This window comes from Culex quinquefasciatus, chromosome 2 (genome assembly GCF_015732765.1).
Source record: "Culex quinquefasciatus strain JHB chromosome 2, VPISU_Cqui_1.0_pri_paternal, whole genome shotgun sequence".
Classification (NCBI taxonomy): Eukaryota; Metazoa; Arthropoda; class Insecta; order Diptera; family Culicidae; genus Culex; species Culex quinquefasciatus.
In genome coordinates, this window is record NC_051862.1 from 6,732,498 (window position 1) to 6,755,736 (window position 23,239).

General features: G+C 32.8%; 1 protein-coding gene across 4 annotated transcripts in view; it reads right to left on the reverse strand.

Moving 5' to 3' along the window:
* The window catches only part of LOC6053927 (calbindin-32), a 64,477-nt gene that overhangs the window by 9,136 nt on the left and 32,102 nt on the right, over window positions 1–23,239 (reverse strand). For 2 of the 4 annotated variants that reach the window (XM_038254555.1, XM_038254554.1), the window contains 4 exons: window positions 18,027–18,110; window positions 17,832–17,887; window positions 13,945–13,990; window positions 3,554–3,574 (listed from right to left, as the gene is read on the reverse strand). In XM_038254555.1, coding sequence (XP_038110483.1) covers window positions 3,554–3,574; window positions 13,945–13,990; window positions 17,832–17,887; window positions 18,027–18,110 — 207 coding nt within the window. The remainder of the gene's footprint in view (window positions 1–3,553; window positions 3,575–13,944; window positions 13,991–17,831; window positions 17,888–18,026; window positions 18,111–23,239) is intronic. The other 2 variants (XM_038254558.1, XM_038254556.1) reach the window with 1 other exon arrangement.

A 23,239-nucleotide genomic window follows, 5' to 3' on the forward strand; every position in this document is an offset into this window, starting at 1 on the left:
TCATTTGACACCCATATCGCAAAAACTAACCTTACGAGTATTTTTATCGAAAACTTAACTTTTCAACTTATTTTTTCAAAAAAGCGTATTTTGTGAAATTTTAAATTTTTAAAGAAAAAATTATTTCCAATAAAATGTTTGGAAAAACGAAGATCTTTTGAAATCCATTAAGTAGAAAGATATTATTTTTTTTTCAGTATTTTAAAAATAATGTATTATTTCTATTGGATTAAAATTATTAAATATTATAAAAATATGTTTATAGAAATTTAAGTTTTTTTTCGACAAGAATTGCATTTCAAAAATATAGGGAAAAAACGAAATACCTTTTTGCATTGGTTTGTCATTTCATTTATTTTCATGCCACCCCCTCGACCTCGGCCAGAGTGGAGGTACAAAATATTTGAAAAATAATTGCACTAATCATAAGAAAAATAGTAATTAATCATGCAAATATCATAATCAATTTAATTTTAAAGCATGATTCGAGTATCTTCTTATAATAAACCAGCCTTATCCGACAAACTTCGTTCTGCCATTTTTTCGTTTGTTTACGTTTTTAGCTCTTTTGCTTTTCCAGCCTCCTGTGATCAAAATTTGATCATACGTAGCTTTTCCGTACAATCGGCAGATTTTCCGGAATCGGTTACAGAGTGGCCAAAGTTGTAACTTTTTGGCGTAAGAACCTTCCTTTGACTTATACGAACCCAACGCAACAAAGAGCGCCTCGATCCGACGTTCCGTGTTGGACTGATTCGCGTTCGAACAAAACCGTCGAAATTTATATATATATATATATATAAATATATATATATAAATTATATATATATAATTATATATATATATATATATATATATATATATATAATATTGTTTTGATCACCGGAAGTTAATTATAATTATTTGCTTATATTGGCAATTAGCGGCGAGAAATATTAAACTAACCTAGGACAGAAAGAGGAGAGACAGAATTGAAGATCGCGACAACAGTTTTTTCAAACCTTTTGTCACATGGTGGATAGATCCAGACAGGGCGCTGGCAGTTATAAGGGGAAAGGAGGTGAAGAAGCTAAGGGCCATTCATTCTAAGTGTAATATTTGGTTGAACTAGCTTTTTAGGGGTCGTCCCATAGATGACGAAACACGAAAAGAAATTATCGTGTGTCAACTATGTGGGACATTCTCCGATACCTTCTGTGTCGGTTAATGGAAGACCCTAAAAGCTAGTTCAACCAAATATTACACTTAGAATGAATGGCCCTTAGCTTCTTCACCTCCTTTCCCTTATAACTGCCAGCGCCCTGTCTGGATCTATCCACCATGTGACAAAAGGTTTGAAAAACTGTTGTCGCGATCTTCAATTCTGTCTCTCCTCTTCTGTCCTAGGTTAGTTTAATATTTCTCGCCGCTAATTGCCAATATAAGCAAATAATTATATATATATATATATATATTATATATATATATATATATATATATATATATATATATATATATATATATATATATATATATATATATATATATATATATATATATATATATATATATATATATATATATATATATATATATATATATATATATATATATATATAGATATATAAGATTCTTTTTCTGGATTTTAGATTGGCCATAAAATAAACTAATTTTTAATATTTTTACTTGAACAATTTTGGTGCAGCATATTTCAACAGAGACAATATTAATCGGGTTTTGAAGATAAAATACTTTGAGGTAAGCTTATTTTAATTATTTCAAGCATGAATTTAAAAAAAAACATATTTTTTTTATCAAATGATGGGAAAATTACTTTAAGGGCCATACGAAAATTATAAGCTAGTTATCAAAATTTTGATTTTTTGGTCATATATGACCTATCAGGCCTGAAAGGGTAAAAATGCAACCTTGGAACAATACTTCCCAAATCAGGAAAAAAATGTCTCAGTTTATTTAAAAAAACAGAAAAACATATTTACAACTTTTTTTATACAAATTTTTTTGATGGAATAATCGCAAAAAATCATTTTCGCTTGCGAACTTTCTTCACCCGAGAAAGAGAGAGGAGGCAAATCACGCAACAGAAAATCGCTCCCGAACTTCTTCAAGAAAATCAATCTGTTGATGATTTTTTGTGAATTTCCCTGTCAGCACCACTTAAAAATATTTATTTTACTTTGTTTACATACATTGCCCATCTACAAAATATGACAGGTCATTTTTCGACGTGTGACGTTACACTTGCAAGTGTAGTAGTGAAAAAGATGTTCCGCCGAATAATCAAAATGATGATTTTTTTTAGATTCCTTGTACCGATCTTTCCTGCGCGAGAGAGGAGAGCCATGCTCCTTTCGGATTTTTCTCTTGGTGAACGTCCATAGATTTTCTTTTGATGGTGATTATTTCATCGCTGATATAAATAAAATTTGACGAAAAAATTGTGTAACGCTAAATAACATTTATGAAAACGCACGGTTTTCTTCAATGTTTAGACTTGAATTTTCATATTATTTAAAATGCGTGATTTTCTACCCATTCTATCAAATCGGATGATTGATTACGGTTGTTTAAATTAACCCAGCAAATCACCAGTTATCAAATCAAGCTACATCCCAGCGCTCAAAATTAGCTAAATACAATATTCCAATTGCACTGATCCCCTCAAGCTTTGAAGTGGCTAATGCGGTTAATGAAGCATGATTGACCCGTAATCATTTCCCGGGAGCGAGCGTACGCGTACACGAAGGTGTGAATGGTTATTACCCACCCCTCATTCCCTCCAACCACATCAAAAACTTAATCCTAGTGACACAACTCAACCCAAACCCTAAAAGCACCAGGAGCTAATATGGCATGCACACATGGAAACAGATAGACAACAGACAAACATGCAATTATCATACCTTTCGGACACATAAACTAATCGACTGTGATTAGCACAATCACCAAACTAGACATAAAACTAACTTTTTTACGGGTTAACCCCCTTTTTTATTTTAGTTCACGGAATTTATTCAGTGTTTTGTGTGTGTGTTTCTATTGCGAGTATTTGTATCTGGAATGTGTGTCGATATAACAATTCTATTCGTTCGCATGTTTGCAAATTCATCAAATTCCTACAATCAAACGAAAACGCCAGCAAAGCTTCAACTTTTATACCGCAACTCAATAGCCACTTAACTACAGAGAGGAACAACAGCTCCGCGCTCAAATAGAGCAAAAAAAAAATCGTTAAAACTTTTCGCCTGAAACAACAAAAACTGCTGGAAAATTGCAACGAATCCGAGCTGCAACAAATTGGGCAACTCGAACCAACAAACGAGAAAAAAAGAAACAAGAACAAAAAAACCACTAGTTTTTGATACAACAACAGAAACGCGCGCGAATGAACACAGCAACCAGGAAGTGAGTGTATGTGTAGAACAGAGAGAAGAGAAAACGGCAGTGTGTGCTTTTCCACCCTTCCATCACCACGCCTACTGCCACCGCAGCGAGCTTTTTTGGTTAACAGTGGGTGGTGAAAGAGAGAGGAAAAGCGTGCGAGAATACTCACTTCTTCGTCTATTCGGCCTTCCTGCGAGGGTTTTCATTGTTGTTGTTGGTGGTGATGTGTTTTTTTGTTGTTGGTTGGGTTTTGTGTGAGGTTTTTTTTATTTTTTAAGTTTTTTTTGTCGTGGTGATTTATCAGCGTGCAGAAGCGATTTATTTTTTTCGGAAGGTTTTTTTTATGGTGATTTTCAGGAGGTTTCAGTGCATTTCAGAAAAGTTGGTGGAAAAAGCATAGAGTTAGATGCGTATTTGGTGGTTAAATATAAGTATTTATTTATTTAAAATTTATTTAAAAATCAATTGTTGTTGTTCATTTATTTGTATCTGGAAGTTTTAACCATCTTGGCCAAACGCTGCCCTTAAATGATATTTTATATACCGTCATCAGGGGTGACGTTGGGCCTAAGGGTGAGATTGGGTCATACAAAAATGCTGAAATCTGTATGACCCAATCTCACCCCCTAGACCCAATGTCACCCCTAATGACGGTAGTTTTAAAAACTGCGTTGTTTTGTCATACTTAATAAGATACTTTTCAAAATCTCATCTGAACGTGATAATTTTTTTAACTCATATTTAATTTTAATTCCACTTAATAAAGCGCATTTATTTACTAAACAGATTTTTCTTATGCCAAAATAATCAATTTTCATCAACTATTCATCTTTAGAAATGCTGTGTAAATACTAGAAAATATTTATCTTGAGAAGATTTTTTTTGTTTTGAATTCGTAAAAGTTATAACATCAACCGATACAGTATTAAAAAAAATATTTTTATTAAAAAATCACAGTTGGATTGCGAATTTTATTTTAATTGTATATATTTCTTTATATTACATGTGTATTTGTAATTCCACGTATATTTTTTTTTAGGAAGATCAGCTTAGTAAGTTTCAACCGTTATTTACACCGAAAAATATCTGAACGAAAACAAAAGTCAAATACAATTATGTTACAATCAAGTAATTAAGAGGCATTCCGAATGAGTCCAGATCTAGAAATTTGAAGATCTGGCAACACTGTCTCAAGTTATGATTACTTAAGTAATACGTATGTTCTTCCCGAAAAGAAAAATGTTCTTATTTTGAATATCTATCTTCATTTTTTGTCGATGCAATTTGAACAAAGATTTTAAAAACCCATTTTCCTGAATATTTTACTTTTACTTAATTTTGATCGAAACATCAATTTTGATTTTGGTTATTTTCTGATGTCTTCGAAAACTATTTAGAAGGAATCGAGAAAATTTTCATAATTCAATTTTATTAAATGACAATAGATGAATAAAAGTTAAAGACATTTTCGTGAAATTTTAAAAGTTCAAAAATTACTGTTTTATAGTTGAATATTACACCTAATTCAATTTGTATAATATTCTGTTTAAAAAAATGTTTTCAATACTTATCATTCTTTACTTTAAAATTTCAATATTGAACAATTTTAATTTTTGAAATAACATTTTTTTTTTAGAATTGTTATTTAAAAAAAATGCAGGCTTCAATAAGTAGCAAAAATGAAAAATCCCAGTACAAATTCGCGATTTTTTTACGTTGTTCAATTTTAACAAAATTTTGATTAAAAATAATTAAACTTTTAAATAATTTTAATTTTTAGATAATGTTTTAACAAGTTTTTCAACAAAGTTCATTTTAAACAAAATTTGATTTTCTTCAAATTATATTCTTCACAAAGTTACAATTTCCACGAATTGAAATTTTTACACTTACTTAATTTTTTCATAAAAATATATCACTTAATTTAATTATTCATAAAATTGATTTAATCTGATTTTTTTTATCACATTTATTTTTTCACAAAATATAAAGATTGCAAAAAAAGTTAACACGCAAAATTTGTTTTTTTTTTATGGTTTTTACAAAGTTCATTTTGAAACAAAATTTATGTTAAGCAAAATTTAGTTTTCTACAATTTTTTTAACAGTTACCATTTTTTTAGGTTTTTTTTTGCAAAATCTTATTTGATATTCTATCAAATATTTACAAAATTTATTTTTGATAGATTTTTTTTCTTAATTTTTTTTATTTCAAAATTTTATAAAATTTTAAATTGTCAATTTAACTGTCAATTTAATCATATCTTCAAATTCATACTTAAATGGTACACGCATGGTTACTTTAACTTTAAAGTACTAAAGAAAATCTTGAACAAAATTTGATTTAAGTAAAAAATTAGGAATTTTGAAAAACGATTGGCAAAAAAACAGCTTTTGTCAAAAATATCATTTTGTTATTTTTAGCAGATTCAAAAATCTTATGATTAATTTAATTGGTTTGTCACAGAGTGTTAAAAAATGTGTAAATTATGTATGAATAAGGCTTTTTATAAACTGTTACTATTTACATCGACAACTCTCTCAAAGACAAAGTAATTTACCAAAAACAAAATCTCAACATACAAAAGTTCGAATACTTACAAAGCATTTTTGTATGATTATCAATTAAAATTTTTGAAAATTTTCATGGATATAAAATCAATTAAAATATACTTTTAAAACTGTTTTCCGTCGACTTGGAGAATTGGTCTAGCTGGAAACAAAACTTTAAACTTTAATTTGAGAGTTATTTTCAGAATTTTATAATTAAAAAAAATAAGGATTTTAAAAATAAGCTATAGCTAATAAATGAAGTTTTTTTTAATGGAATTACAACAAAGAAAAATAAACATGTTTTTTTATGAAAAAGTGTGAGCTTCGTATGACAAAACACCAGCAGCAGAATATTATAAGCATTATTCTCTTAAAATTGCATATATCCCACCCCTTTCAAGCACCAATCCCACTCAGAAAAGGTGTTGAACCCCATTTTCATCAACACAGTAACACAGAGGAAACAGCTACAGTAAGAAGAGAGTGAAAATTTGAAGGACTAGAAGAGAAAAAAAAGTGGCACATAATAAGTATGCAAGTGAAGGACCACAGTCACAGTGTTAGTAGAAGGTACAGAGAAGTACACAGTAAACGTAGGGAAAAACAGGAAACGAAAGACGAAGGGACACTTGAACAAGTGCCTGTCAGTTCTGAGGGGGGTGGGTTCGGTCTGGTGAACATCAAGAGAGTGTTAGAGCAAGAAAGTAAGTTGTAGAAGAGTGGGAAAAAATCCTGCGACAGTTCGTAGAAATAATAAGGATAAAAAAGGGGGAATCTCATCCAGAGTGATACAGACTGTGAAATGTGCGCTAGTTCAAAGCCAAAAGAAGGAGAGATTTTTTTTGAGAAGAAAAAAGTAGTGGAACAAGCTGCTGTCTGACTGATGGGGGAATTTACGGTTCGTTCATTTTTCTTTTTTGGCTTCCGCAGGAAGGCAGAAATTCTTCTGCAGCATTTTTTACTCAGTGCAGGAAGTTTAAAATAGCAATAAAAGTTGTACTTTTTTCATGCAAAAGCAGCATCTGCTTTTTATTCGGGATAAAAACTTGGAAGTTCAAAGTCACAGCCTAACAAGATAACGCAATAGTTGAAAGAATTATAGCGACATCTACCGGCAAAACGAAGAATTTGCCTTAAAGTATGCAATCGTTTGAAATATCTCTTATCCCTGTGCGGGAAACCAGGTGCAAATCACTGCTTCGGAATCTTGAGACGTTGCCAATCAAGTGGCATTGACTGAGGGAATGTCAGAGGGCCTTCGACGCCAGTTGGTGGCAACAACTTTCCAGTCACGGGTTCTCTCTTTTCCCTTCTCTGAGTGTCGATGACGACGGCAAGGACGACGACAGTATCGATGGAAATCTCGTTTGTTGAGGTTTGTGTACGGCTAATAACTTTATTTTTGGGGGAAAAAAAAGTTTTCTCTGTTGAGCAGGAAATTCTTCCGGCAAAGTCAACCGTGTTAAATTTGTTTGTCGCCAATAAAACTTGATCAGCCAATCGGGAAGTTGAAGATATGTCGAAGATGAAAAGGGGTTTGATGTTCGATTTTGAAATGGCGTTTTAATGGACAGGCGAAAACTTTGGCTCAACTTAACGATTGAGTGAATGGCTGGGCCAGGATCATTGAATCGTTTCTATTTTTCAAAATTTATAATGATCTTAATTTTTAGTTTATCCTCAAATTCTATCAATATTAAATTAACAAAATTCAAAGTTTTGCAGCGTGCAATTTTTTTTTAAATTTTAAATTATCTTCTTTCTTTTATGTTTATTTTTTCGATTTGGAACCTTTTGAATTTTTTGGTGACCACTCCGAAATCTGGTTGTTTTTTAAAACATTTTTGACACATTCTCCGGCAATGTACACCTTAGGATGAAATTTTGAAAAGCGTGTATGAGCTATTTGGATATTTTTCCTCGATTCTAGACTACTTGAAGCTTCAAAAATCATGGTTTTCATTTATTGATCATTTGAATATCATTTTGTACAAGTTGGTTAGGTTATGCATCAATTCGTGATAAAATCATCGTTTTCAAACATTTTTCTAAAAACTCCTGGTTTTCAGGGAAATAAAATCCAAAAATAATTCTTTTGATTGCATTTTATAGGTTTTTAGTTGTACTAAACGGAAATGTCATGGGTTTGCAGTTTATCTTAAGTTAAGTATTTTTTCAAACTAGTGTAAGTTTACCATTTTATTGCGTTGCAACGTCAACAAAAAGGGACATGTGTTTATGTCAACAAAAAACTAAACATTCAATCATTTTGATATTTCGGATGCTCTTTGTACTTGGAAAGAGCTTTCAAATGCAACCTAGAGCGACTTAATTGGTTGTCTAGATCCAAAGTTACAACAGATTAAGTTTGCGTTGCAACGTCACGAAATTTTAAATTATATTGGTCACATGGCAAAAAAGGTGTATGCGTAGTTGGTTGTTGAAGATAAAAGGGTACTTAAATATTATATATTTTTATAAAATGTTTCCGAGCATATTTACAGAAGAATTGTACATGAGTCATTCACAAATTCCGTCATTTAAGTTTGTATGCAAAAAAAGTATTTTATGAAACTTGTTGAACAAATCAAAATAGACCGATGTTGACAAGGGGGAAAAATTCTAAAACTTTCAAAAAAGTAATCACGTGGTTACTGGATGGCCCCTTTATGATAAACTGATTTACGTGAGGGTTCATTCTAATACAACGCAACGATTATTTTTATCCCACACCCTTATGTATGTCAAATTACAGTGAAATTCATTAAACAATAAAAATCACGTGATTCGATTGTTTTTTTTTTCACAAACTTTTGTCACTCTGTTGTTGGACGAAGCCTTACTTAAATAAGTTGTAAGCAACGTTTAGTTGTTCACAATTAAAAATGTTATGTTGCGCAGTTAAACAGTTATATTATTTCCTCAAATTTAATTTAAAAAGCACAAAAGTCAACAAAATAAGTTACGTTGTTTGCAGATCACCCCTTAGGGGCCATGAACAAACGATATGGGCCCTTTATTTATAAATTTCAGCCCTCCTGAAAACTTGAAGCTCCTCACCTCCCTTCTAAAACTTCCGCGTGTTTTGTAAGTTGTCCAAAGCCTTTAAAATATTAAGGGAGCGTTCTTGCATTACGTAACAAAACATTTATATTTTTAGACCCCCTTCACCCCCTGGAAATACATTTCCGATACACTTTTTTTGTATAAATCCTCGAACCCTCTTCCCTCCCCCTTGATATTACGCCGTTACGTAATGCATGGACGAAAAAATTGACAATAAATAGCTCGTAACTTAATTGAAACACTCTCCAGTGTTTGCTGCCAATAAAAACGACAACCACTGTAATCAAGCACGCTGATGGTACTCGAAAATTACACCCAACAGCAAATAATTGAATAATTCAAACTCACCACAGCAGGAAATGCTTTTATGTGGCAGCTACGGGCAATGCAAATTGATTGTGTAATGCAATTTGTTTGGAGCCACCATAAAGCAGAAGCTTTTATCAGGTCTAACTCAATTAATTTTTCGTTCAGGAAAATATTGTTCACATTTTGTTTATTTAAGAATTTATAAAATTTGATTGACTGACGTTTATTTGTGTGAATTTAAGCTAACAGTTTTGATTGTTACACTGAAATTTGATGTTTATTTCTAATAGAATTAGGCTTTCTTTTCAAAAGATTTCCTATTTTTTTTTAGATTTCCTTTTCCATCTAAAATTATTAGAGCGCAAGAAATTTACCGCCCTTTGTTTAAGGCTGGCACCGTCGCCGGGTCTCGCCGTCATTGGCCCCCCAGAGAAGGAGAAGGTCCACTCGGAAGGTTCTCGGGTATGCCATTCATCGCCGTGAATTAATGGGTTTCCAAACTTTTCAATGAACGCGCGCCGACTGCTGCTGGTGGGGGTGGGTGGAACACCAAACCCCATTGTGTTTGTGCCATTTTTGTGTTTTATTTTTTGGGGGCACCATTTGGTGAAAATTTATGAGCGCCCTCGTGTGTCCTGTGTCGATTTCGACCGTTGGTGCGTGCTCTGAGTGTGATTGTAATTGGTTTGTTGAAAATGAATGAATGGGAAAGTTGCTGAATTGAGTAATTTCAGTTGTTTTTTTTGTGCCAGAGCAGAGTGGTGGGGCTTTCGGAGTGTTGTTGTTTTAATTTTAATTTAATTAGGGGTTCAGGGTTGCACAAAAGAGGACACTCGAGCTTTTTTAAAATGAGACTATGGGGGACTACTCAAGCAACCCACCATCCTCTAAGGGTAAAACTGATGTATTGGGACTTCCTAAAGTGACCTTCTAAAAGTTTAAACACTAGTTAATCCTCAAACTAGAATTCTACATGGTGAAACCTGAGCTTGTTGGTAGTAAAACTTTTCCTACAATTGCATCCTTTTAAATTCCGCTCACTTGAAATGGTTTACTTCCCCTCAATTTAAACAGAACCCTTAACCCTCAACTATAAACCAGCTGCTCCTCTTTCAAACCAAAGCAGAAATAAGTGGGGTTCGTGTCGAAGAGTGCCGTCGCGCGCGATACCATGTCGGATAATTCTCACAGATCAGATTATTATCGAGTTTAAAATTTAATTTAAAATTCACTCAACCAACGTCGGGAGGCACGGGGTACTAGGAGGCGGGCACGTAATGACCGTGAATTCCCACCTCCCAGTGGAGAGGGACCTCTCCATTATTGTCGAGTTTCCCGCCCACGCGAGGAGCCACGTGGAGCGTTCCACACGACTCACACGTCGTGTACGTGAGTGGAGCAGTTCTCTAGCTTTTCGCAATATTTTTGAGGATTAATATTTTTATTTTAGTTTTTTTTTAAATGTTGTCACTCCATTTTTGTTTCCAAAAAAGTAATTCTACATTTAACAATTTCAAGAGCTGTTCTTATACAGCAATTCCATTTGAAAAAAAGTTCTCCGGACGGTCTAAAATTTGTCTGGGGTTCCTTGGCCAAAATAACTAAACACGTTTATTTTTATTTGGCCTTTAGGGTGACCTAGGACGTGCTAGGGTGGTCTTAAAAATTGTAATTTTCGTCAATTTTCGCAGTTTAAATTGAAAAAGTTGATTTGTTCTCGATTTCATTAATTCCCGGTTTTGCGCGTGGCGTGTCGAAAAACTCAGTTTTTATTTTCAAAAAATCATATCTCGGGAACGTATACGGGTTAACACCTGAAATTTCCCGAAAATATTTTCATACATAGGCTATTTGGTCAAAACGCCATTTGAAGTTTTCATACGACTTTTTCAATGGTTATACTTGATTTTTGAGACTTGTAACTATTTGAAATATGAAAGGGCAACTAATATTTTTTCATTTGCGTCCAACACAGCTAAAATCCGGTGAAATGGTACGGAGATATGATTTAAAAAAAAGTGGTCTCTGCAAAAATTTACGAAAATGACCATTTTTGGGACCACCCTGCCACGACGTAGATCACCCTAATGGCCGAACAAAAAAAAATACAAGTCTTCATTTTGGCAAAGGAACTCCCAGAAAAAAATGTACCCGATCGGAGAACTTTTTTTTCGATTTATGCTATTTTCAAATGGAATTGTTGAATAAAGCATGTCCAAAAAATAAAAGAAATTCTGTTTCTTGAAAAGGGGATATTTGATCGCATTCACAAAGTGGTAGTTTATTTCAACACGTTTGAGAAAGAAGTATAAATAATTATAATTTATTAATTTTTTTATAAACAATAGTTTTGTTAAATAGAGGTCTATTTAAGGCGTTACATACACGTAAAAAATCTCAAAAAATCATATTTCCGATTATTTACTTAATCCTTTCAAAAGATGATTTCGAATCACTCCTAAAAGTTTCATAAAGATATTTCATGATTCAAGTGAGTCGAAGACGATTTAAGTTTTAAGTTTTGCCATGTGCAAAGCGAACCGTCAAACTTTGTGAGTGTTTTTTTCTCAAAACACCGAGTTGATTTGCGGGTGCCACGATATCTCGAGATGGGATGGACCAAATTGGCTGAAATTTGTAGTGAGGACTCTCAAGACATATCCCGAGTGCATGACGAAGCCCGATTTTGAAATTTAGGTTTTTAAAAAATTACAAAAATCAAAAACTGGTGGTTTTTTATATGTAAAACAGAAAAATATTTTTATCTTTTTTAAAAATAAACTTTTGAGAATCGGCCTTCGTCATGCACACGGGATCCGTTTAGTGAGTCTTCACCAAAATTTTGAGCCGATTTGGTCAACGCAGTGTTGAGATATTGTGGCACCCGTTTTTTGAAACTACTAACTTAAAATAGCTATAACCGGCAATGGTACATCCAAATGTCTTCAAATTTATATTGTTAATAGATGAAAATGTATATTTTAATACCCTGAAAAAAGATTTTGAAAAAGTTGAAATGTCTGCTCACACCAACCTCTGACATTTTAGCCATTTTACATGTATGTAACCCCTTAAATTGTCAGGCCATAATAAAATTTCTGATCTTCCAAGAAAACAAAAATCAGATTAAAAAGACATGAATGACATTTGATAAGAACCAAATTCTATGATTTAAACCTTATTTTTCTAAAGAGTTCAAAAGTTTATACAAAATATTACATTTTTTCCGCAGCAACACAATGTCGAATCAACAGTGTTAAAAAAATGAATCTTATACACAATAAAATTTTGTGTAAATGTGGAAGTTGAATATTACCTCTTTTATGGTGTAATTTTACCTCAATTTAGCCTGAAAAAGCGACATTACACCAACAAAGTGGTAAAATTACGTATTTTCAGAGGTAAAATAACACATTTTTTCTGAAATTAAAAATATACCCCTTCCCAGACGTAATATTACCATGACTTTTTACTGTGTAGTAGTGAAACTTTACTATTACAAAGTATTGTAACTCTGAAATGGTGCATTTAAAAATAAATTCACTCAAATTTCATCCCAAAAAAAAAACAAGTTATGGAAACAATTCAAATAAATACTTGGAACGTGGAAAACTAAGCTGGTTCCACAAACTTAATTGTTTATATCCTGAACATATTCTCTATAAACATTGTTATATTTTTGTTAATGATATTGAGTAAACATTTTAAGTTGTTTGGGAATGGTTTTTAGAGCGACTGCCATCAAGTTTTTTTTTTTGAATATTTGTCAGAATATTTGGTGCTGACGTCACTCTGCATTTTAAGAAGAAAAACCCGTTTTTACACTGTAACCGTTTCTTTTAAGTAGTTTTCATCATAACCTAAAGCTTTGACAAAGACATCAAATCGAACAGATTTAGATTTTATTTATATTGAAATAGATAGCTAGAAATTGATTGAAGATTTTTATTATAAAAATTTGCAATAAAATAATTTAAAAAGACTTCTTCGGTAAAAATTAAAACCTATGCTTTAAACAAAATCAGTTAAAAAAATACATCCAAATTAAGGTGCGAAAACGTAGAGAACTGCTCAGTGGAATTATCGCTCGTGGACTGGATTGCCGTTGGGGGAGATTAAACCGATAACGACACTTATTTCGTTTTGGCAGTTATCACTGATGACCTGATATGAGGGGAAAATTACTGCTATGCGAGGCACAGCAATGTGCAAAAATATGGTGGAAAGTCAAGCTCTACAAATTTTCAATTGGAAAAATCTACAACCGTATTCACAATCTCGGTGGACACTGTAATTTATTCAACGAATAAATTGAATAACAGTCGGAGGCGGATACATGGAAAACAAAACATTTACGCCTGATTGAGCGTGATCAGGTGCATAGCTCTGCTTTCAGTATCAATATACAGCATTACAAACAGTGAAACAATCAGGATAAATGACCCCAAAACGGAACCAAAACAGCAATATTCAATTTGACTCTGAAACGAAAATTGATTTCCCACAGCGCCCCCTTCAAAAGCGCTTCGAACTCCCATCAGGGACGCACACCCCTTTTTACGAAACTCACAGACAACGAGATGAAAATCTACGAGGGGAGGAAAAACACCAAGAAACAAAAAACGACTCTTACCTTAAACACTTGCCGGCAGAGGAAGTTTTCCTTCACGGGGAGCAATCTGCAAACACAGGAAAAAAAAGAGGTAAAAAGAAGAAAACCGTTATTATTCAAGTTTTGCATAAAAGCGTCAGACCACGGTCACTTTTGCTAGCCTTCCCTGGGTGTGTGTGGGAAGAAATTACAGGGCGTAAGCAGAAAAGTTTTTACTCCCGCTTCCCGAGAAAGGAAATTTAGTGGAAATTTTTCGGTTGGTCGGTTGAGCTGAAATTTTAGGGCAGTGCAAAATTTGGGAAGGGATTGTGTGTGTGTTGAGAGTGTGTGCGTGTGTAACGATGCGAGCAGGCCGGGGAAAATTAGGGAAAACGGAAAGCTTTTTGTCAGATTTGCAAGCTTTGCAGTTAAGACATTTTGCCGGTGCTGGTTTTGTGTGTGTGAAGCAGTTGAGAGGGGACGTGGTAGGATTTAGAGGGTAATGGAAATTTCAGTACGTGATGCGTTAAACAATGAGTTGAACGGTGACAAAAATTTAAGGCATCATCATTTAAGAATTTTGGAAACCAGTATCAGTTGAGCTTTGTGATTGATTTATAAGTATTGAAATTCATCTAATATGAAAACACTAATTTATTTCAAGTTTTTGTCTCCCTATCAAAATTTTCTCAGAAACCAGGAGGCAAAAAAATCTAGTATTTCAAGCTTATTTTTTTTATTTGAAAAATAATTTATACACATTTTTAGATTAATGCAACTGAAATAACACAAAATCAGAGTTTAATTTTTCATATTTTTTAAAACCTTTAATCAATTATTGGAGAGCTTTCTTAAAGTTTTACTCTAATTTTAAATGAAGGGAAAACAATCACATAGAAATTTATGAAACGTTGACATTTAAAAATAGATAAAAAAAAAAGTAAAATGGGTAATTCTCTACCAACTCACACGAAATCGGGAAAAGTTGCCCCGACCCCTCTTCGATTTGCGTGAAACTTTGTCCTAAGGGGTAACTTTTGTCCCTGATCACGAATCCGAGGTCCGTTTTTTGATATCTCGCGACGGAGGGGCGGTACGACCCCTTCCATTTTTGAACATGCGATAAAGAGGTGTTTTTTAATAATATGCAGCATGAAACGGTGATGAGATAGAAATTTGGTGTCAAGGGGACTTTTATGTAAAATTAGATGCCCAATTTAATGGCGAACTCAGAATTCCGAAAAAACGTATTTTTCATCGAAAAAAACACAAACATTTTTTTTTTAATTCTCCCATTTTCCGTTACTCGACTGTAAATTTTTTTGGAACATGTCATTTTATGGGAAATTTAATGTACTTTTCGAATCTACATTAACCCAGAAGGGTCATTTTTTCATTTAGAACAAAATTTTTCATTTTAAGATTTCGTGTTTGTCTAACTTTGCTTAATCCACCTTTAGGTGGTTGGTGCCTTCCTCATATTCATAAAGTCAATACATTCAGTAAAAATAGCAACATTCCCCCTTAACATGTTTAAGAAATCAACTTTATTACTCATTTCTTTTGATATGGTTCGCAGACCATCAATATTTCTGGCTCATCGGCAAGGTCTGATAAAAAAAAACCTATCCAACGATAGTTCGCATGGAAGATTCAGACAATATTTTTATCACAATATATGAAATCAAACCTCTAAAAAGTGTATAAATAACACTTAAGTGCCAATAACTTTTAATAGGGTTGTCAGATCCTTGATGTTTAATGCTCATTTGAAAGGTCTTTCGATTATCTAACTAACGATGGGTCGGATGATGGACCCGGACATCATTTTCATTGAAATATCTGAGATCCGGCCTCCAAAAAGTGTATAAATAACACTTAAGTGCTAATAACTTTTGATAGGGTTATCAGATCTTCAATGTTTTGGGCTCATTGGAAAGGTCTTTTTAATACCTTTCTAAAAATGTATAACATGACAAAAACCACCCTTTTTACAATCTTCCGGACATACGCCAAAATCGTTTTTTTAGCATAACTTTTGAAGTACTTTACTAAACTTCATAATTTTCAATAGGGACTTATGGGACCCCAAGACGAATCGAATGAGACCAAAACGGTCCAAATCGGTTAAGCCAGTGCTGAGATAATCGAGTGCATATTTTTTGGTGCACAGACCCACATCCCTACACACACACACACACACACACACACACACACACACACAGACATTTGCTCAGAATTTGATTCTGAGTCGATAGGTATACGTGAAGGTGGGTCTACGAGGTCAAATTAAGAAGTTCATTTTTCGAGTGATTTTATAGCCTTTCCTCAGTAAGGTGAGGAAGGCAAAAAGATATTCTAATTGAATTCAAATGTAATATTTTTCATATTTATTAATAAATTTTGTTTAAACTTTTTGCGTTAAAATCAGATATATTATAGAGGTCATAAAAATTCCACCAAATTTTCTTTAATTCCTTTAAATATATATAACAATTACATTTATTTTTGTTTTGAATTTGTAAGCACAAAAAAGAAACTTGATCATCTCATATCAAACATATTTGTTTTGATGCTGTAAGGGTTATAAAAAGTTCTTTGAAATTTCATATATGTTCTGTTAAAATGAGATAACATAAATTTAAATTAATTTGAATAAAATTGTCATTTTATAAGAATTTAAACTCAATTTTTGTATGAACCATTTAAAGCCCAGCAAAAAGTATTCAAAATTATGTTCGATTTCATTGCAAATAATGATTAAATTTCATTTTCATAAGCAATGGATCCAAACTTATCAAAAAATCATTTTAATTCAATTTAAGACAAATTCAGAGTTCAACACTGTTTTATCAAGAATTTAATTTAATTTAATTTAAGGAAGTCAAGTCTCGTTCAAATTTGGCAAGAATTCTTTAGACTGGTCTAAGTTCCATATAAAATTGTTGTTGTTTTTTGGAAGTATTAAGTTTTTTCAGTAAAGCTACAAAAACAAATATCAATTCATGAAAAAAAAACTAAATTTATATAAATTAATTTAAAAGGGGGAGATCACAACAGTGAATATAATTTGTATTTGGTACTGTCAAAAGTTTGCATAAGTAATACTGAAAATTGTTTTTATTCAAAATTGAAAAATAAGGTTGCAGAGTATGTTTAGCCAATTTTTTTTTGTAAAGTTTGTACAAGAAAAATATCAAGTTGTGGTTACAATTGTTTTTGTTCATTAGTGTTTAAGAGAAATTAGGAATCAATGTATTAAGCTAACTTAAATACATTCTTTTCATGAAAAGAATTATCAATTTGCAATTTAATCTACTGTACCTTGATTCCATTGATCGACTAGCTCACTTTTTCCCAGGCTCAAGACAAAAGTTCAAAGTTTCTAGACGCTCCTCCTACGCAGTAAAGGAAAAAATAACCAAAAGGAAAACTTGCTCATAAGTTTCATAAATCAAACCCCGTTTCTAAAGCCCGGTTCCTTTTCTGTAGCAGGAGCTGTGACCCCTTTTCGATCCACAAGCCCCATTTAATGGATGTTAATTTTATGGTATCTAATTTGGCACTCTTGCCCTTGCCAGCAGGCCTGAACGAATAATGTCGCCCTTTAAAATATAATGCTAGCATAATTTCTGGGGGACGTGCCTCAGTTTGGAAAATTGCCACAACATGGTATGTTTCAAATAAAAAATATTGGAACCGATTTTTAACCTCAAAATTGTAGTAGTTTCAAACAAAAATCTAAAATAATAAACAAAATTCTTCCAACACACCGTGCTCCCCTCTGGAATGCGTCAAGCGCACATGCCGGCACGTGTGAAACATAAATTTAATCACACCCACACGCGTCTTCCGTTCCAGATTTTGGCAGATTTAGCTTGCTAGGGATAAGCTCATCGTCTGCTCAGCCGAACCAAAAACCTACTCACTTGGCCATTTCCGAAAGCTGCAGTCGTCCGTCCTTGTTGGCATCAAACACCCGGAGCTGTTGGTTTTTTTTTGTTTTTGGCAGAAGAGAAGAAAAATTGAAAGAAAAATCAGCGTTATGATAACAACTTTGGCGATAAACCTTGCATAAGCTAAAAAAAACACTCTCAAATTTCTCATTTTAAAGCCAGCCTTACCATTGTGTCGGTGTACTCGATTAATTTATCTTCGGACACGTCGTTGATTTTCTTGGCTTCTTTGAGCAGGTCACGGAGGAAGTTCTGTGGAAAAGAGGAGAAAACAAAAACAAAGCTTCTTAGTATTGGCGCGCCTAGCATGAATGGAAAATGCGTTGGGAGATTATGCTGCGTCATTGGGGGAGGAACATTTTGGGGTGGGCTTCACAGAGTGACGTGAGGCAATTTGAAGCGTTGTGTTTGACAATATGCGGAGTTACATAAAACAATTGAGGGTTTTTTTTGTATATAAATCTAGAGTTTTCCCTATAAAACAATCCTTAATAGGATAAACTCTAAATAATTTTCATTCGAAAGGTAACCTATTTAGTTAGGTCATTTCATTTCATTTATTGGATTGTTTTGGCAAAAACATCAGTGCAGTAATTATCCTAAGCTGAGATATGGGGTACCTTTCAACAGCTGACTAATTCAAACGGTGTTAGAGTTTACTGGTACACGAGATAAAAATTGAGCAGTGGAAGGAAAAAAGTTACAAAATAACCTTCGAAATTGCTAATAGTTAGGTCACTTTTTTTATTTTAATGAATTTCATAGCAAAATTTCAGTAAAAGAAGTTAAATTAAGTGATTTAAATGAAAATTGCAATCTTCTCTAAAAAATATCTAAAAAATATAAATTTTAACATCTCAAATAAAATTTTAAAAACAAAGGAGAATGGGCAATTTTGGTCCAATGATGTACACAAACGGGACCATTTTTTTTCGAAAGATCTCGCCGAGACATGAAAAAAAGTCTTCTGGACCAACTCTCTAAACCCCGGGGTTCAAAAGTTACAAGCGGTTGAAGTTTGAGCATTTTGGGTAAAAATGTGCAAAAAATCGTATTTTTGCTATTTCTAAAATCATTCATAAAATCTCTGTTTTATTATGGATTTCGATCATCTTGACTTCATTCGACGCGTATCAGCAAAAACTATGAGTTCTGATATGTCTTAGCATGTTTGAAACATGATTTCTCTTGTTTTTAAACTTTTAAACCGTTTGTGCAAGAGGCATTCCATAGAAACAAGTCGAAACTTCAAGATATTGAAACCGGATCCGACCCAAACTACTTCAGTGAGTATGGAAGGCTTCAGTGCAATGTTTTAACAACTTATTGGGATGTTCTGAGTCATCCGACAACTCCTTGGCGTTAAGACCGGTGAGTCTACCGCCGTAACAAGCAAGAGGTCGGCCGCTGATCATATCCGCATAGCTTCAGTGAGTGTGGTAGACTACTTTGCTAATGTTTTGGAATGACCTGGGTCATCCTAGGACTCCCTGGAGTTAAGATCTGTGGGCCTACTACCGTAACAAGCAAGATGTCTACCGGTTTTGACCACAGATCGTACCCGCATAGCTTCAGAGTATTGAAGACTACTTTATAAATGGCTTGGGATGTATTTGGTCATCTAAGGACTCCCTGGAGTTATGATCTGTGGGTCTATTACCATAAAGAGCAAAAGGGGAAGTGATTTTTTACCTATGATCATACCCGCATAGCTTCAGTATGTGTAGTAAACTATTTTGCTAATGTGTTGATATGGGTCATACCAGAACTCCCTGGATTTAAGATCTGGAGGTCTGTTTTGTCTGTAAGACCGGTTTTTACCACGGATCATACTCGCATAGCTTCAGAGTATTGTAGACTAGTTTGTTAATGGCTTGGGATGTCTTGGGTCATCTATGGACTCCCTGGAGTTTTGATCGGTAGGTCTACGGCTGTTACATGTAACAGCCTTGCAAAGACTCCCTGGATTGGTCCAGAACATCCCAACATAACAGCCTGCCATACTCACTGAATCTTTGCGGTTGTGATGCGCGGTTAAAAACCGTCGACCTTTTTCTTGTTACAGTGACCCAAATATCTTAACTCCAGGGAGTCCTAGGATGATCAAAGACATCCCAACACATTAACAAAGCAGTCTACCATACTGACTGAAGCTATGCGGGTATGTTCCGGGGTCAAAAACCGTCGACATCTTGCTTGTTACGGCTGTAGCTTCACAAATCTTAACTCCAGAGAGTCCTTGGATGACCCAGGACATCCTAACACATTAGCAAAGTAGTCTACCACACTCACTGAAGCTATGCGGATATGATCAGCGGCCAAAAACCGCCGACCTCTTGCTTGTTACGGCGGTAGACTCACCGGTCTTAACGCCAAGGAGTTGTCGGATGACTCAGAACATCCCAATAAGTTGTTACAACATTGCACTGAAGCCTTCCATACTCACTGAAGTAGTTTGGGTCGGATCCGGTTTCAATATCTTGAAGTTTCGACTTGTTTCTATGGAATGCCTCTTGCACAAACGGTTTAAAAGGATAAAAACAAGAGAAATCATGTTTCAATCATGCTAAGACATATCAGAACTCATAGTTTTTGCTGATACGCGTCGAATGAAGTCAAGATGATCGAAATCCATAATAAATCAGAGATTTTATGAATGATTTTAGAAATAGCAAAAATACGATTTTTTGTACATTTTTACCCAAAATGCTCAAACTTCAACCGCTTGTAACTTTTGAACCCCGGGGTCTAGAGAGTTGGTCCAGAAGACTTTTTTTCATGTCTCGGCGAGATCTTTCGAAAAAAGTTGGTCCCGTTCGTGTACATCCTTGGACCAGCTCCCATACAAATTTGCCCATTCTCCTTTAATCTCCAAACAATAATAGACCTAGAAATCGCTATTTAGCTTTTAGTTTGAGCTTAAAATTTCAAAAGTGTTAATTGTTATATGGTTTTTTTTTCAAAACAAATATCAACTATCAGTCAAAAACACTCCATTTTTGTGGTTTTAAGGCAAAACGGACATTTGCTATTTGTGTTCTTTTGTAATTATGATTGAATTTTTTAAATCTTAATTAGAAAAAATAAATTTCAGACTTTTCAAAGCCAAGCTTGAGTCATTTTTTATGAATATTTTTTTAAAGTATTCCAAGCGGCCGAATTAAATAAACAAGATATTAGCCATACATTTAAAAAATGTTTAATGAAGCTAAAAAAAATCAATAAACATTCAATTCGAAATTAAATTTAACTGAAACAAAACTTGGAAAATCATAAAAAAAAATAATAAAATCTAGCCAAATGTGAACAAGACCTTCATTCTAAAATTGAAATTAAGCAAAACCAGAAAGACATTTTGATGAAGCTAGTTTACAATAAAAAAATGAACTATGAATTAATTTGAATGAAATAAGTTTGAATCCAAATTAAATTAAATAATACTGACATTACACTAATTTTGGTAATGTTTCAATGGAATTGAAAGATAAATAATAGTTGCTTAACTTTTTAAGGAATTTCCAGCAAAGTAAAAAAAAATGAAAATGATTTTCAATAAATTTTATTTAAAAAAAACTTAAATCATATTTTCATCAACTCTGAACGATTTTAAAACTTTCAAACTTGTTTTGATAAGCCAAACAGCATTGAAACAAATCAGTTTGATTGGAATTAAATCCAATATCTTATTTTGTGTTAAAAATGCAAAAATGATTTCTATATATTTTCATGGGTAAGGTAATAATAAATAAAATTTTGTTTACTCTGAATAAATCCTACAACAATTTTTAAAATACATTATTAACATAAATGGCTGCGTAAAATTTTTAATGTTAAAAGTATCTGAAGTAAATAAAAAGAAAAGATTAAAGGGAATTTGGTTAAATTGAATTGAAGCTATTTCAAATAAATTTGAATTTGATGTGAATATGTGTTTAATAACGTTCATCAATGAGTTTTCTTTAAAATTTAAAGGACCCTTTATTACTTATTTTTATTTATGATAAATTGAATCAGGCTTAAAAATGGGTGCGAAAAGTTAGTGAAACATGAATAAAATAAATATGAAAATTTTTGATAAAGGTTTTTTTTAATCTTACTTTTTTTTTATTATAAATTTTGACTAATTTAAATATTTAAACTATATTTGAATGGAATTTAATTTACATACTTCAACAAAATGGAATAAACATGAACAAAATGATCTCAGTATTAATTAAAATTTCAACTTTATTTAAACAGCATTTTCTAAAAATACATTAAAATTGGCCCGAAAAATCAGGGGGCAAAAAAAATATTTTTATAATAAACTTCAAAATTTTAATGAAAATTCAAGTGCAACCAGCTGAAATCAAATTAAAATACATTCCCCTGCGTTTAAAATCATTTTTAGCATGTTTGGGTTTATTAAAAAATCTTAAGTTTTTTTTTGAAAATTTTCGATGCAAAATCTTTTTTTTTTCGATACAATTTTTGTTTTTGACAGATCTTAGATTTTTTTAAAACTAATGATTGCAAAACAACTGAACTAGTGTAAAATGCATTTTAAAACACTTTTTTCATTGAAATGTGAAGACTATGGCTTGTTATTTAATTTTTTTTTTTATTTTTTTGCCTCCCCCTTGACCTTGGCCAGGGCCGAGGGACAAAAACTTTTTTTAATATTTGCATCGGCCTTAACAAGTTGAAAAAAAAAATGATTCAATTGAACTTGATCAAATGAAAAGTTGATACTTTAATGATAAGTTTAATTTTAATAATGATAAAATTATATACATTTACTGCATATGAAATTTTTCAATTTGACATAATCGAATCGAATCAATTTAAAATGATCGATTCTTATTTAAAAGTTTCAAATACAATTTCGATAGCATCGTTGAAATATATTCGCCGACTAAAAAACTCTTTAGCAATGATTTCAAAAAGTCGATGGCGTTTCTTTTACATCATTTAGAAAAGATGAAAAAAATGATTGATGGCAATTTTAAATGATTTAAAATATTACATTTTCACAATAATTAAAAAAATAATAAAAATATAATTCTAGCAAGCTTAAAAAAAACATTTTTAAAACAATAAGGTTTCTTAAGATACAATTTAAAATGAAAACTAAACAATCTAAATTATGTTTATTCACATGTAACCAACACGCCTCCTTCAAAACAACTCCCATTAAATTTAATATCTAGCTTATGCTCCGACACGTAGCCGCAGGGATCCGTCCCCCGCTCCCTAATGGAGTGCCAGCTTCAAAGTTCATTACGAAAGGTTCCCTGTCTGAATGTTTTTTCTGGGGGTTGGAGGTTGAGTTGGCAAACTCAGAGTCATCGCGCGCGTACGGGAAAGTTTAATTCATTCAGCAAATTGCTTCGCAGATAATG